Source organism: Xiphophorus couchianus, chromosome 6, assembly GCF_001444195.1.
Source record: "Xiphophorus couchianus chromosome 6, X_couchianus-1.0, whole genome shotgun sequence".
Taxonomy (NCBI): domain Eukaryota; kingdom Metazoa; phylum Chordata; class Actinopteri; order Cyprinodontiformes; family Poeciliidae; genus Xiphophorus; species Xiphophorus couchianus.
The window spans coordinates 27,663,592-27,678,568 of record NC_040233.1 but is presented as its reverse complement, the minus strand read 5'-3'; the positions used below and the strand labels follow the sequence as shown (position 1 = coordinate 27,678,568).

The 14,977-nt window shown below is 39.6% G+C and overlaps 1 protein-coding gene across 1 annotated transcript in view; it reads left to right on the top strand.

Annotated features, from left to right (window-relative positions):
• Nucleotides 1-14,977, top strand: part of myo10 (myosin X) — a 102,691-nt gene that overhangs the window by 54,226 nt on the left and 33,488 nt on the right. Inside the window, exons 5-19 of the mRNA XM_028020150.1 lie at nt 6,305-6,439; nt 6,528-6,652; nt 7,009-7,022; nt 7,267-7,351; nt 7,468-7,571; nt 8,031-8,160; nt 8,407-8,525; nt 9,161-9,307; nt 11,714-11,814; nt 12,383-12,449; nt 12,640-12,732; nt 13,168-13,236; nt 13,374-13,456; nt 13,554-13,662; nt 14,015-14,095. Coding sequence (XP_027875951.1) covers nt 6,305-6,439; nt 6,528-6,652; nt 7,009-7,022; nt 7,267-7,351; nt 7,468-7,571; nt 8,031-8,160; nt 8,407-8,525; nt 9,161-9,307; nt 11,714-11,814; nt 12,383-12,449; nt 12,640-12,732; nt 13,168-13,236; nt 13,374-13,456; nt 13,554-13,662; nt 14,015-14,095 — 1,462 coding nt within the window. The remainder of the gene's footprint in view (nt 1-6,304; nt 6,440-6,527; nt 6,653-7,008; nt 7,023-7,266; nt 7,352-7,467; nt 7,572-8,030; nt 8,161-8,406; nt 8,526-9,160; nt 9,308-11,713; nt 11,815-12,382; nt 12,450-12,639; nt 12,733-13,167; nt 13,237-13,373; nt 13,457-13,553; nt 13,663-14,014; nt 14,096-14,977) is intronic.

The following is a 14,977-nucleotide window of genomic DNA, read 5'->3' as shown; positions in this document are numbered from 1 at the left end:
GGCCACCCTTTGAATAAAATAGCTAACGTGTTCCCTCAGTAAATACTTTGGCACTGAAGAGTGGTGTGGCAGTGTGCAGCTGATCAGAAAAGATTGTGTTTTTGAGCCGGTCAGTTCCGCTCACCAGCTGATTTCTTGGAGAATCCTCCAACTCTATTTATTAGCATGTTTGTGCAAAGTCTGTAGAAAAACAACAACTTTACTCAGAAATAACACTTTAAACACAGAGCAACACAGGAACTTTATCACTTCACTTGAAAAGTGACATCCTGTTCTTTATTGCCCAGAAATTGTATTTCCTGCTGGGTTTGAGATCGTCAGAACCGAGTTCAGACCCGTTCCGTCTAAATGAATCATCAGCAGGAATCTCCCTGAGTGAAGATGTAAGCTCAGTTTTGCTAAAGCTCTTTGCAAAAAGTTCTTAAGATTAAAACGACATGGATGAAACTCAATCTGCGCTGACATATGTACGCCGGATATGCAAACTGTAAGGGATAATTCTACACCATGTGTTCATTGTTGCTAATTATTTGAAAACACAGACAGCCGGACCTCCGCAGGGTTCATTAAATCCTCCAACAGGCTTTGGTTACAGCCTGTTGGAAAGCATCAGGATTTATTTATTTTTAATAAGAGAAACATCCTGGATCCTCATTTTAATAAGATCTAAGCTGACAGCCTCCAGTGCAGAGCTGCATGGCTGTTAGCCTGCACAGTCATCAGATCCAGACCCGGCACTTTGTCCCTGACCTCTTGACCCCAGAGGTGGAGCGTGAGGTCAACGCAATAGTCTCGATCCTGGTTAATTAGTCAGGCATCTGGGGTCAGGAAAGCCCAGCAGCGAAGCTCTGTGAAAACATGCCTGAGAGCTTTCCTCTGGGGATCTGCTGAGATTCTGTTCTGCCTCGTTTCCACTGGGAGTCACAAGTTAACTGTGACTAAAGGAAGGAATGGACCAGAACAAAGGAGGCCGTACGGCGTTCAAAAAAACGTCCCACCATGTTGGTTTTAGGTGCAACATGAGACGGACGGAGCATTTTTAATGCATTCATAACTTCTTAAAGCAAGTTTGACCTCATAGTAAGAATGAGGTTTTTATGCTGCAGAGTCCTTGTTGTTTTAAAGACAGTTGTGAAAGTTCACTTTCTACAAGAAGTTGCTCAACATTCATTTCCATAATCTAATTACGTCGGTAGGGCAGCAGTTATACATTCTGAGCCAAATCCAAACTCCCAGGTTATTAAAACAGGTTTAATAAGATAGAAGCTTCCATAAAGGCCTTAAACTCTGTCATGCTTTATGGCGTCATCCATCACAACAATAATAGATTTAGTGTCTTTTACTTGGAATCTAATTTATATCTGATTCACTTTTCGTTGCTCACATAAAGGTTGCATTAATAATGCAGACTCAGAAAGTGAACGTCTCAAATGTTTATTTTTTTTTATTATTTCTCTGAATTGTTTGGAATGAAGTTCAGCTGCTGTCAGACACTGAATGCTACACAGCATTAAGAGGAAAGCTGCGTGTAAAACATTGAATTATTCTGTACCAGAAAGTCTCCACTGAACTGCCTAATCAGGATTTGCAGAAAATATTTGTATTTGAAAAAAATGACTGTTATTCTACAACTGAAAGAAGTGAAATTTAAACAAAAATGGGACAAATTGATCACTTGTAAAATATCAATAATTGTTGTAGATCAAATTGTTTTCTCTCATATATAAAAACTGGCTGCAGTCAGCCAAGTTTAATTGTGTATTTCATTTTATTTCATGTTTTGTTTTTTAATAAAGATTGTTGTTTTGATTTATTTTTATACCAATGTGTTTTTGGAAATTAGGCAATAAATACAGGTAATTGTCCAACATTAGCTCTTCACTGTGAAGAGCTAATTATTATTATTTTATTCAGATGCAAATAAAAAGACTCAACAACCTAAATGACTTCCTGTTGAATCAAACTTTATACCAGAGTGAAGTCAAACCAGGCGTTTGTTTCTGTGGCGTTTTGGAAGCTGCTGTTGGGTTGCTAATGGTTGGGAAGGTAAGCGAAGGCCTGTTGCGAAGGTCTTTGTGAGCTGAATGGAGCTTGTTGTGGGACAGGAAGCCAGCTGAGGTTCAGCCTCTTCCACTCTTTGGATCTTGGCTCTGTGTGTAAACAGTTTCTGTTTGTGTTTTGTTGCCTGCGTCTCAGCAACCAGGAAGTTGCTCCCTAAATCCGAACAGAGGGTCGGATGCCGTCCGCCTCCCACAGAGGGGCAAAGTGGGCTTTAGCTGTGCATGCAAGAAGTAATTTAATCTTAATCTTCTTTGTTGCCTAACAAGCTGGTGTTTTATCTCAGTAAGATCATTTCACTGTTTTCTTGTAAAACACTTTTCTTTCCCTGAGCAGACGGTCGAATAACACCGCTCTCACTTTCAGTCACGACTCGACTCACTTTCTGAGAAACTCTTTCAGTGGACTCAGTCTGCAGCTCTGTGTTTGTACAAAGAGTCTGGGTGAGGTCCAGAGCTGTGCAGGCACTTTGTCCAACATGCTGTTTGGTGGGTCTAAAGACTCCCTCCTTCCTGCCGGTGGGGGGTTTCTACCTTGGGTGGCAACATCGTGTGGAGGTCCAGTGAACGGCACAAAGACCGCCTGCTGTTTAGATGGATCTGAGTGTGTGTGTGTGTGTGTGTGTGGGTGTGTGTGTGTGTGTGTGTGTGTGTGTGTGTGTGTGTGTGTGTGTGTGTGTGTTTGCCGCCAGAAGCCCTTTAAATGAGTTACCTTTAAGGACCTCTGTTACAGCCGACATCCCAATAGTCTAAACTATTTACAAAAGACTAAACATGTGAGAAAACGTCAAACACTGTAAAAAAAAAAAAAATTCCAAGTAATTTGGGTCATGTAGCATTGATTGAAAGTCACAAATCAGTTTCATATTTTCCTCTAATTTCTTGTTTTTGAGACAAACTGCACAAGAAAAACTGAGAAATCATCCAAAGTCCAAAGGAAAACTCTGAAAACATCCAGAAATCTCAGTGATTAAGATCACTTTAAAGTAAAGTCGCCGGTCAGAGATGCATTTCCAAGTATTTAAAAAGAACTAATTTTCTAGCATAATAATTTACTGAATAGATTTTTTAACAAAAAAAGCTTTAAAAGTGATGTTAGTGCGACGGTTGTAGCTGTCGGGACGTTTCTGTGGGTCTTCCTGCTGCTTGGTGACCTAAAGCCTGAATGCCTGCTGCAGTCGTCTCCCATGCGTGTTTCCAAACCTCCGTCTCTGCTGTCATAACATCCCACCTCGCCTCAGCTGCAGCCAGAAACCCTGAGTGTTTACTTCATCCTCGGTCCTGTTCTCCATCAGGACCGTAACCTTTTCCTGATCCACAGCTTACAGGTGAAAGTTCAGCTTCATTTTTAAACCTAAAGTCATGAATGATTGCTCAGAGGCCGTCAGGTATGAGCGTTCGCTGCGACTCAGCTGGAGTTGTTTGCTTGGCTGCTGCAGTTCTGTCTGTTCCTGCTCCACAAGGCTGTTAGAAATGTCTGCTCTGCTTTATCTGAACCCATTTTGTCTCCTGTAGGAACGAGGAACGAGTCATGGAGTGTAATAACACCAGTTAACCCAAGGCACATGTTGGAACTGTGACAACATGCAAACGCCTCAACATGCAGATTACAGCAGTTTTCACCACTTTAGTAGGGAATACTTCTCTACTGACTGGATCTAACCATTACACGTTATTCAGACGTAATGATAAAGTATAATTTCACATCTTTTTAACAGCACAAGATCCCTCAGTCTTTTTTTTCTGCTGGAGCTAGCCCAATTTTTATTGATATGACTCCTTTGAACACAAAACAGTTAAATTATAAATCAATTTTAAAAAAGGCTCAAATTCACAGAGGAAGATTGCAGAACATTCAGGAGAGAAAATGTCATCAAAACAAACGTGAGCATCTTAAAAAGTTAACGTCAGTTTTTAGAAAAGATCGATGGAGCCGCCAAAAAGTTTTTACACTTGCTTGAGATGGTTCATGGCTTTTCCCAAAAGCAGATAACTCACTAAAGGGGAGTAAGAATAAATTTTAATGTAGCGATCGCTCCTATCCACCAGTGGGGCTGTGCCTTACCAGAGGCACAAAACTCTGAAAACTGAAATTTCAGGCCTCCAGTTCCAGTTCTCCATTTTTCTGAGATGTTTCCTTCTAGTCTGCAAACTTTACTTCCTGTTTATTACAGCTACATGTAGCATTAACATAAACAAAGTGCTTAAGCTGCTAATCGCACTTTGAGAATTTAGTTTAATTGGGTCCAAACTTGTAGATGGAAACAACCCAACTTTCTTTCTTTTTTTGCGACATTTTAAAAGTTTACTCAGAATTTGCAAAACAACTGGATGGAAATGAAGCTAGTGACTGTTAGCTTCTTCTAGCTACACACATAAACACAGCTGAGTATCGTCAGCATAGCAGTGAAACACTATTTACTGTTTGTTATATTTTATAGAGAAACTATAGAAATAGAGGGATTAAAACTGGACTAAAGGTCTGTACATATTAAGTATTTTTTGGATATTTTGTTTCTTATGTTCTCTTTTCTGCAGCTTTCCCTCCCTTAGTGTTTCACCTTTAAAGTTCCCACTTTATCTTTTATAAGGATCTACCCAACCATTATCCAGAGGGGCAGAGTCAGATAAGTCACACTTACTGTTAAAAGATGTTTACAAACCTGAAGGCAGCACTCATTTGAACGTAGCTTTAATTTAAAGTCAGCGGCTTAAAGACAGAATTTCTCTCAATAAAGAAGATGAAGGAATAAACATTTAGTCCTTCAGTCCGGCCTGGTTGTGCCACTAAGAGCTCAGGTTAGGCGGTTTGTTCATCCATGGCGCTCTGGAGTCTTGCAGCATCGGAGAAGTCGTCACTTCATCTTCTCTGGTGGGAGATTCTCTCCTTACTCAGAGTTTCAATGTTCCTGCTTTGTTTTAAATGAAAACCAGGTTTGTGTTTTATAAGAACAGAACGGAGACAGCCAGCAGGCGGCGTCATGTCTTGGTCGTGGAACTGACTTGTGTCCGCTCAGTAAGTGATTAACTGGGAGTGACACGCTGCACCAGTGATTACAGACCAGTCCAACGTGTCTGACTGGATGGTTGGACATGCAGAATCATAGTAATCAACGCAGTGAAAGGAGAGTAGCTGTTTTAAGTGCCAGCTTAGTGTAACACACAGTTTATGGCTTTTGTTTGTGTTTCAGCCTGAAATGGTGATGAATATATCTGATTTTTGTCCTTTTAACTGTTGCAATACAAAAACAAGTTTCATTTCTGTAAGTTTTATTGCAGCTCTTAGAATCCAAAGAAACATTTTGGGTCTCAGCAGCAAAATGAAGCTAATTTAGAGCCGCAACTGCACCATAAAAAGACTGAAGAGTTGCTGAATCCTGCATTCAGTATCTACATTTAATTTGTAATTTTAGCCAAAGTTATTAAAAGTGATTATTGAAGGTCCAAAGAGTTCCTTACCCTGGTCCAGACCGGTGCTCCTCCAGGCTTTGCTTTTGATTTTGGCTGCGTTTTTATTCATTTTACTCCATAGCTCAGTGAACTTTGTGTGTTCAGACTAACGGTGAAGGAGACAAGTTGAGGCCCAAAGAAGGACAGAGGATTTAAAGGCCTCAAAATGAATCCAGCAGATGAGAAGTACCTGAGAGCCATGTCAGGAAGAAATGAGCAAAGTCTTAATTTCCTATTTAATCATTAACTGCTTCCAGATTTTCTGATTTTTGGGAATCAAAAAATAGATTTTCTGTCCGGTGAAGTAACAACTTGTGTTTGTGTAACTTTATTTAACTTTTTTTTCTTGCCAAATAAAATTGACAGGCAGATTCTGATATCTTCTGATGAGGATAAATGTAAACAAGTATCAGTAAATATGATGGATGATGCCAGGTGGGAAGCATTATGGCGCCACCTGGAGGCTGGTAATGGAACAGATAAAGATTTTTATAAAAGTTATTAAAAAAAATCAAATTGGACCACATTAGATTTTATTCAATTCGGGGTTGTGCTTTATGAACATATATATATGTTTGTATTATTTTTTGTATTTTTTATAGCGGCCTGCAGTGCTTCTATACAGTGACGGTTTTTACTAATAACTTTTCCACCTGAGATAAAAGAAAATAAGCAATGACCCAGGAAACAAAACACAAATCCTCTGGATCTGACCTGAAATTATGCTTTTTTATTGCCATTCTAGTTTTATAGCTATAAACTGTAAATATAATTTTTTTTTGTTCTTTTGTCCCCAGTGGAGAAAGTGGAGCTGGTAAAACCGAAAGCACCAAGCTGATTTTGAGGTTTCTGTCCGCCATGAGCCAACACTCGCTGGAGGTTTCCTGCAGAGATAAAACGTCGCACGTGGAGGAGGCGCTGCTGGAGAGCAGGTTGTTATCCCGGCTAACGCTAACGCTCCCTGCTTCCCACCTCACTTCACCTTCTGCCTGATGGTTTAACGACTCGTTATCTCTTTAGCCCCATCATGGAGGCCTTCGGAAACGCCAAGACCGTCTACAACAACAACTCGAGCCGCTTCGGGAAGTTCGTCCAGCTGCATTTCAGTCAGAAGGGAAACATCCAGGGAGGAAGAATTGTTGACTGTATCCTTTCAAACACACTCAGGGTTAGATGGACAGAAACTCATTTCCTCTTTTTATACCTGGAAAAGGTTTTGGAGAAATTAAAGTAGGAAGAGGTTAAAGTCGGAAAAGGCTTCCTCCAGATATCTGTTGAAAGTGAAATAGCTTTTAGATTTTCTTAAATCAGTTTTTAATATTTGTAAGCCTTAGTTTTATGGTTTGCAGCCAGATTATGACTGATAGATGGTTAGTATTATGTGCTGGACTGTTGAGGTGTTATTGTCTTTGTCTGTGGATTCATTTCTGACATTTTGATGAATTTTGTAACTGAGATATTTGACTGTTTTGTACCTTAACTGATAATTTTCTGATGAAAGATCTGCTAGAGAAAGTAAGTGCTTGTGATTCTTCCAAGTCTCAACTTCTGCTAAAGTGTAGCACTGATGTTTAAGTCTTCATGGTCTGACAGCTGATTAAAGCAACAGCCGGAGCTCAAGTGATGTTAAACGTTAAAACTTAGACTGAGAAAATATCACAAAAACTTTGGGAAAACTTCTCATTTGTCTGGAAATCTTAGTCATCTCTGCAAAAACATAAATGATGACAATATTCTGACCAGTATTTATCTTCTTCAGAATCGAGTTGTGCGGCAGAACCCAGGAGAGAGAAACTATCACATTTTTTACGCCATATTAGCAGGAGCCAACAACCAGCAAAGAGGTGAGATAAAAAAGAAATGACATTTATTTGAGAACAGTTTCTTTGGGTTTTGTCATTGCTGTGTAACATTTTGCTTTGTGAAGGAGGATCAGATTGTTTTCTGTTTGTTTCTGCAGAGGCGTTTGGGTTGACGCGTCCTGAAAGCTACCACTACCTGAGACAGTCCAACTGCACGGAGGATAAGACAATCAACGACAGCGGCACCTTTCAGGACGTTCTGGTACCGACACAGAGTCTCTCTGAGCAAACACATTCAAAACCTAAACGTCACCTGCACTTCTAGTTTAAGCACATAGTTGGTCTGATTAGAAAAGTCTGAAATCTTCAACATCAGGAAGAGAAATTATCTTTATTCTGTGCTGTTACTTTAAGGGTGGTTTAAACATAACTGATTTTTATGTCTATATGTTTTATTCTAATTTAATTTCAGTGTATATGTTTACTGCTTGTCTTTTTTATTTCCCACCTCAGTGTACGTAGGTTGTATCTTATCAATGTTTAAGAAGTTATTGATAAACTTCCACCAGTGAAAACCTCAAAACTGAGAACATATTGACTGTAAATAATGCCAAACGACACAAAGACATGAGACCAGTTTATTTAATAACTCAGCAGCAGATCGGCTGGTATTCATGCTGAGGTTTTTCAGCTACGTCTCCTTCGTGTCTGTGGTTTTCAGAACGCGATGCAAACCATGCAGTTCACAGAGGAGAACATCAGGGAGATCCTGCGCCTCCTGGCGGGGATTCTCCATGCAGGAAACATCGAGTTCATGACGGCTGGAGGCGCTCAGGTCGCCTCCAAATCAGGTTGGAAAATTCATCCTCGCCTTCCACTCTTCACTGTTTTTACGTTGCCATTTTCTCTACCAGCTCGTCTCTGTCCTGACAGAAAAAACATCCTGCATCTTTAATCATATCTGAGAGTTTTTGATTGTGTTGTAAAAATCTATTATGCATAACGAATGTTTTAACGAATGTTTGAAATCTTTCCAGAGTTTCTGAGTTTACTTGATATTTGTGAAAGCTGTGGATTTTGTTGTTTTTATTCTGCAGCTCTGAGTTGGACGTCTGAACTTCTGGGCCTGAACTCGGATCAGCTGGCAGAAGTCCTGACTCACCGCTCCATGATCCTCAGGGGGGAGGAGATCTCCACGCCGCTAACAGTCGAACAGGTCAGAGGTCAATGCATGTAGGATGAAATACAGAGAAAATGCTTTTATTTTAACAAAAGTTCTGAGCTGTTCCTGACAAAGTCCAGCAAGTGATGAACTCAGGATAAAAAGTTAAATAACAATAAAAAGCTTTTAATTATAACAAACAAGATTCGTTACCATAACTACGTAGATACAGACATTACAATGTTAACATCACAAACCTGTTGAAGCTCTGATTCAGAGACAAGTCGATGTTTATTCAGCTCAACGGGAATTAAACTTAAATTATTGTTTTTAAAGAGGAACAATCAAGAGTGAGCACACTGATTCAGTCATAAACTACTGATCAGGCCTGAAATCTGGGTCAGACCTGAACCTCCACAGTCACATAAACACAGTTACAAAGTCGGCCTTTTCTCACTAAAACTAAGAAATTACAGCACATCACCTCTGCTCTAAAGCCTTCCACTGGCTTTAAGATACTTGTTAGTTTACACTTTTTAACTCCCAGAAAACAACAAAAATCCTTTTTTATTATTCTAAATTAACTTATAAGTTTCATCAGCTTCAGTTCTGCTTATTTCTGTGGTGATTCATGTCTGCCTGAGTGAATATTAATGTAATCTGTTTTCTAATAATCTGTGTTTTTGAAGGCGGTGGACTCCAGGGACTCCATGGCCATGGCACTTTATTCCCAGTGTTTCAACTGGATCATTCACAAGCTGAACCACCGCATCCGGAGCAAGGAGGACTTCAAATCCATCAGCATCCTCGACATTTTTGGATTTGAGAACTTTGAGGTTTGCATTTACCTTATCTTTGATGTGTGAGATCTGTTGTTGCGCAACACCCCCCCCCCCCCCCCCCCCCTCCTTTCTGTCTCTACTCTCTCACTCTCGTACTTCCTCTTCTGAGAGGGGAGATGTGCTACCAGCTCTCCGTCTAACGGGTACGTTGAGTTTCCTAAATCTGCTGGGATTTACCCTGTCCAGAACTGAAGTAAACTCTGTTTAAGCTGGTTTCGAGAAACGATTCGCCTGGTTATCTGACGGCCTACATCCAGGTGTCCCACCCTTCTTCCCCCTGTGAATTAGCCAGACTGAGCAGCCTACAGCCAACTAGTTTCACAGAGCACACCTGTTAACGGTCGCTCGTTCTCTATTTTGCAACTTGCATTTGTTATTGAACCAGGTAGGTTTTAGTGACTCGGGCGAGTCCCAAGGATGAGGTTTTAAATATGGGCTACCAGCAACCTAAAAACATTTTCCACCTCTTCCTCTCCAGAATCAAACATCACAGCTATTTTACAACCATCAAAGAACTTTAAGGTGACTCATTAACTGAATGTCCACAACATCTTTTAGATTTTCTTTATGCTAAATATTTTATTAGTAAGGCATTTTTGCAAGGGTCAGTACAGCTTAATTCAGTAGCAGAAATAATCAAATAAGTAAAATCAATCATCTAGTCTATCTTTCCCTACTGCTGATACTGAGAACTAAAAAAGGGAACCTTTGAGAGAGACGGACGGAGTTTGGCGCCTCGAACCCCAGACCTGGCACGATGATGAAGAAGGTGTTGCAACAGGAGGAAGATGTTGATCGGCGAAGGCCAGGATCTCCGCAGGTCCGATGAGCTTCTTCTCCGCATGGATGCTGAGGTCACACAGGACTTGGTGCTGGCAGGAAAAAAGGCACTAGTTCTTCTTCCTTGTCTTTGTCTTCATCTTTGTCTTTGGGGTCAGAACCCAGCCGATGAGAGAAGTGCGATTCGAAGCCACAGATTGTGGGCCAGACGGGTTGGTCTCCATGTGCAGGACAGTCTCCGGCTCCGTGGCCCCGGCTCTTCTTCAGCTTCAGAGTTCTTTGTCCATCTCGATCTTGGCTCGAAGCTGCCCGGAGGATCCAACGAACGGTTCCTCTTTTGCACTCACCTTATATAGGGTTCATCCACCCCCCTGGTGCGCCTGCTGTCTGCTTAGACAGATGATCTCATATCCATCACTGTCTTACAGACATTTCCTGATGTCTGTGCCAATGTCTCAGGGTTGCTCAACCTCCTGTGTCCCTTGCCTGCACAACCTTTCACCTACTCTCTACCTCCAACATATCAGTGATGTTTAATTGCAGTTACACCTTTTTACACCATTTCAAGTTTAATGTCAAAATCACATTTATATCACATTTATTTTCTTTAGCTTCTCTGATTTAGCATTCATTTATAATTTTATAACCATAACTTATATCACATTTATTTTCTTCAGCTTCTCTGATCTATCATTCATTTATGATTTTATAACCATAACTTATTAATTATTCTTATTATAATCTTAATGTGAGTTATTACAGATGTTTTTCTGAAAAGAAACCAAGAATAATACATGATTCTAATTATTTACTACTAAAGTTACAGTTACTTGTTTTTCTTGTAGTTCCCACAAATATAAGTGTATTATTACAAGTAAACCAATATTCATATAAGTATTTTACTTTGAATCTTATCCAATTACTAATAATGTTTAGATTTCATTCTTTAAAACTTTCATACTTTAAACTAAGGAATAGTCTCAGCTATTTTTATAAATCTGCAGGCTGGAAACTTCCTCTTTTTCCAGGAAACCTGCTTTTCTTGTTTCATGAATCTCTCTGACTGACTATGATTTCTTATGATTAGATAGAAAAATGTAGAATTAAAGCAAAGTTTGCATGAGACAAAAACAACACACACAACTAGATTTATTTTATTGACACTTAAGTCTACTGTTGGGCCTTGATATCACTTGAGTGATTCATTTTAAAGATAATTTTATTTATTATTACTGTTAAACTAACTTTATTGACACTTAAGTCTACTGTTGGGCCTTGATGTCACTTGAGTGATTCATTTTAAAGATAACTTTATTTATTATTACTGTTAAACTAACTTTATTGACACTTAAGTCTACTGTTGGGCCTTGATGTCACTTGAGTGATTCATTTTAAAGATAACTTTATTTATTATTACTGTTAAACTAAAATCTCCAGCATGGGGAAGTGGGATGAGCTCGGATTTTCTTGACAGATCAATAATAAACACTTTATAACATGATCTTGTAATTCTGTTCATCGTATTCCTGTATTATCTGTGTATTTAGTTTTGGATTGATGTACAAACCTCAGGAATGTTTTACTGTTCATGATTTTAGTATTTTGCTTTGCTCCCCTCAGGTTAACCGCTTTGAGCAGTTCAACATCAACTATGCAAACGAGAAGCTTCAGGAATATTTCAATAAGCACATTTTCTCCCTGGAGCAACTTGAATACAACAAGTAGGTGGCGACGCTTCGTTTGTTTTCCTCCACGCAGAACGTTTCGTTCTTTTTCAGCCGTTTCAGGTCTGGGTTGAAATGGAAAGAAGGGAAACAGACGATGGAAAAACATTTAAAAACATTTCAGCTGTTCCACATTTTGAAAAAAATCAAATTGGATGATCTTAAAGTAAATTAAACAGTGGATGTGTATGGCAACCTCAGATCTTGAATTTAAGGTTTTAATGGGGACATTTTGTTTGTGACACACAGAGACTCGGTTGTGTCTCAAGCGATAGAGTAGCAGTTTTACATTCACTTTTTGGGTTTTATAAACAGCTGTTGGCACATGCAGATAAATACACTGAGTTTCTAAAAGGCCATAAATGTATCTATGTAGAATATTTAATGGAAACAGAGCCTCCATCTGGGGAAGTGAGAAGCTTTGAAATGTAAAATGTGTCGAAGGAAAACGCTTGATGTTTCATTTTGAACTGAAACAGTCCAACATAATTTTCCTGTCAGCTCTCTGTTGTTTCTTGTTGTTCTGGAAAACAAAACTGTTCGTTTGTTCCTGCTCTTCCTGCAGAGAGGGCCTGGTTTGGGTCGACATCAACTGGATGGACAATGGAGAGTGTCTGGATTTGATTGAGAAGGTACGCAGATGATTTCTTACTCCAAACTGGATTATTTTTAAAGTTTGTAAAACAATTTTACGTCAGATTAAAATGACACATGTAAATTAATGAGACAAATCAAGTTTATTTTGGTAATAAACATTTATTTATTATTTGCTCTAAACTCTGCAGGAACAGTTTGAATGTCAAACTTTTCATTTGTTCTTAGAAACTGGGTCTCCTGGCGCTGATGAACGAGGAGAGTCACTTCCCCAAAGCCACAGACGACACCTTACTGGAGAAGCTCCACAGCCAGCACTCGGTTGGTCTCCAGCATCCTCCTCTCGTTTTTAGTGTGGAGCCATTTTATATTTATGCGAGACGCACAAATTGTCATAAAATCACTGGAAAAATAAATTATAAAGTCAAAAGTCTTAAATCACATTTTTACATATTTATCCCACCTGAATGGAATGTTCTCCTGTCTTTCCCATTTTAAAAACAGGCTAATTTATGTTATTCAGTAGCTACGCATGGTCAATATTAATTTTATTTGTATGGATTGTTAAAAAAAAACAAAAAGGAGCTTCATAATTTATCCAAATAGTAAAAATGAGACTTAAAATTTGAATAAAATGAGCTCTGATTTAGCACTAGATTAATGAAAAAAGGGTAAATTATATATCTTGTGTGTCCTGTTTGACTTTGTGAAGCTTATTACCTGAGAATAATAATTGACTTTTTCTTTTTTCTGCAGAAAAATCCATTTTATGTGAAACCTCGTGTTGCTGTGCACCTATTCGGAGTCAGACATTATGCAGGAGAGGTAACCGCCTCTGATATTTTTACTGCTGTTGACTTTGTGTTTTTATTGAGATCTGAAAATTGTGAGGAGAAAAAAGTTTCTTCTCTGCTGTGCTTTGCTCCTGTAAAACCATGCTGCCCCCTTGTGGCCGTTTCCAGGTGGTGTATGACGTGAGGGGGATGCTGGAGAAGAACAGAGACACTTTCAGGGATGACATCCTCAACATGCTGAGAGAAAGCAGGTCGGCTGCGTGTTTTTACAGACCGGAGGGATTTTCAGGATGAAAAATGTTTTTGACTTTTATCACCTGATTTCTGACTCCGCCCTTTGTTTGCCAGGTTGGATTTTGTCTATGATCTGTTTGAACACGTATTGAGCCGAAACAAGCAGGACACGCTGAAGAGCAGCACCAAGCACAGACGGCCCACCGTCAGCTCCCAGTTCAAGGCAAGTCAAACTGGGAGCAAACAGCAGAGGAGCTTTCTATGTACTTTTTCTATAGAAAATTTTCTTACTAATATGCAGAATATAGAATTCTGTAGAAAGTACAGAATACCATTCCCCGGTATACTTTCTAGTATACCGGGGAATACTACACATTGAATACTATTCTCCATACTATATACACATAAATCTACATATATGTATACATACATTTTCTTTTTTGAATTTTGTTAATATATTTACAGTAATGAAGTTTCCACTAATTACATCAGTAAAAGTGCAAATTAAAAGTTGAATCTGTTGAGCTAAGAAGGATGATAGAAAGTAAGAAATAAGAGTGTTCTTGTTTTTCCAGGACTCTTTGCACTCCCTGCTGGCCACCCTGAGCACGTCCAACCCGTACTTCATCCGGTGCATCAAGCCAAACACACACAAGGTGAGTCCCTGGTGCTTCACACACGGCCACATGCACCGCAGAGAGCAAATGTTTGTGGGTCAGGATGTCACAGTGCTGACAGTCTGTGTGAACTGGTTGTCATTTAATCGTTAAACAGTCCTCCCCCCTCCACGAGGTAGATGGAAAAAAAATGTCTGGCTCTTTTGATGACCTTTAGCCCCAGGTTTCCTAGCAACCGGCTCTGGTAGTGAAGCATGCAGGGCTTTGGCAGACAGCTGAAATACAGAAATTGGTTTTGGGATATTCCATCTGCACTGTGGTAATTGTTTCTGAGTGGGAGGCTGCTGTAGAGGGGATGGGCCAAGCAAAATTCACATTTTGCACATTTTTAAAAGTCCATACTGCTTCTAAAAACCCAAGTATTTAAAAAAACTCCAGGCTGTTTTTTGGCCATTGGATTCTGGAAAATGACCTGTTTCATAAAACCTGCAGAATGTAATAAATCTGTGCATTCACTGCCCCTTCATGACTTCTCGGCACTAGTGACGTTTATTCAACTGTTATCAGATAGAAAGGTTTTAAGAAAAGAGGAAATAAAAAAGAACTATCCATATAAATTAACATAAAACCTATCGGTCACACCTTCCGTTTCCCTTTAAAAGTCACTGAATTACATTTTGATGAAAAAGGAAGAGGCACAGATCAAGTCAGGTGTGATGTCAGGTATAGTCACAAATATATGTGATGTCACTGATGACATCACAGACTGTTACTTCAAAAGTTCTTGAATAGAGACCACTTAGCCTGGCACAGCATTGCTATCATGGCACGTAAATCGCGACAGAGACGACGGTCCTCCGACGCCTACCGGCGCAGGAGGCCCCGCAAACCTACCAAGGCCCGCGGCCAGAAGAGGCGCCA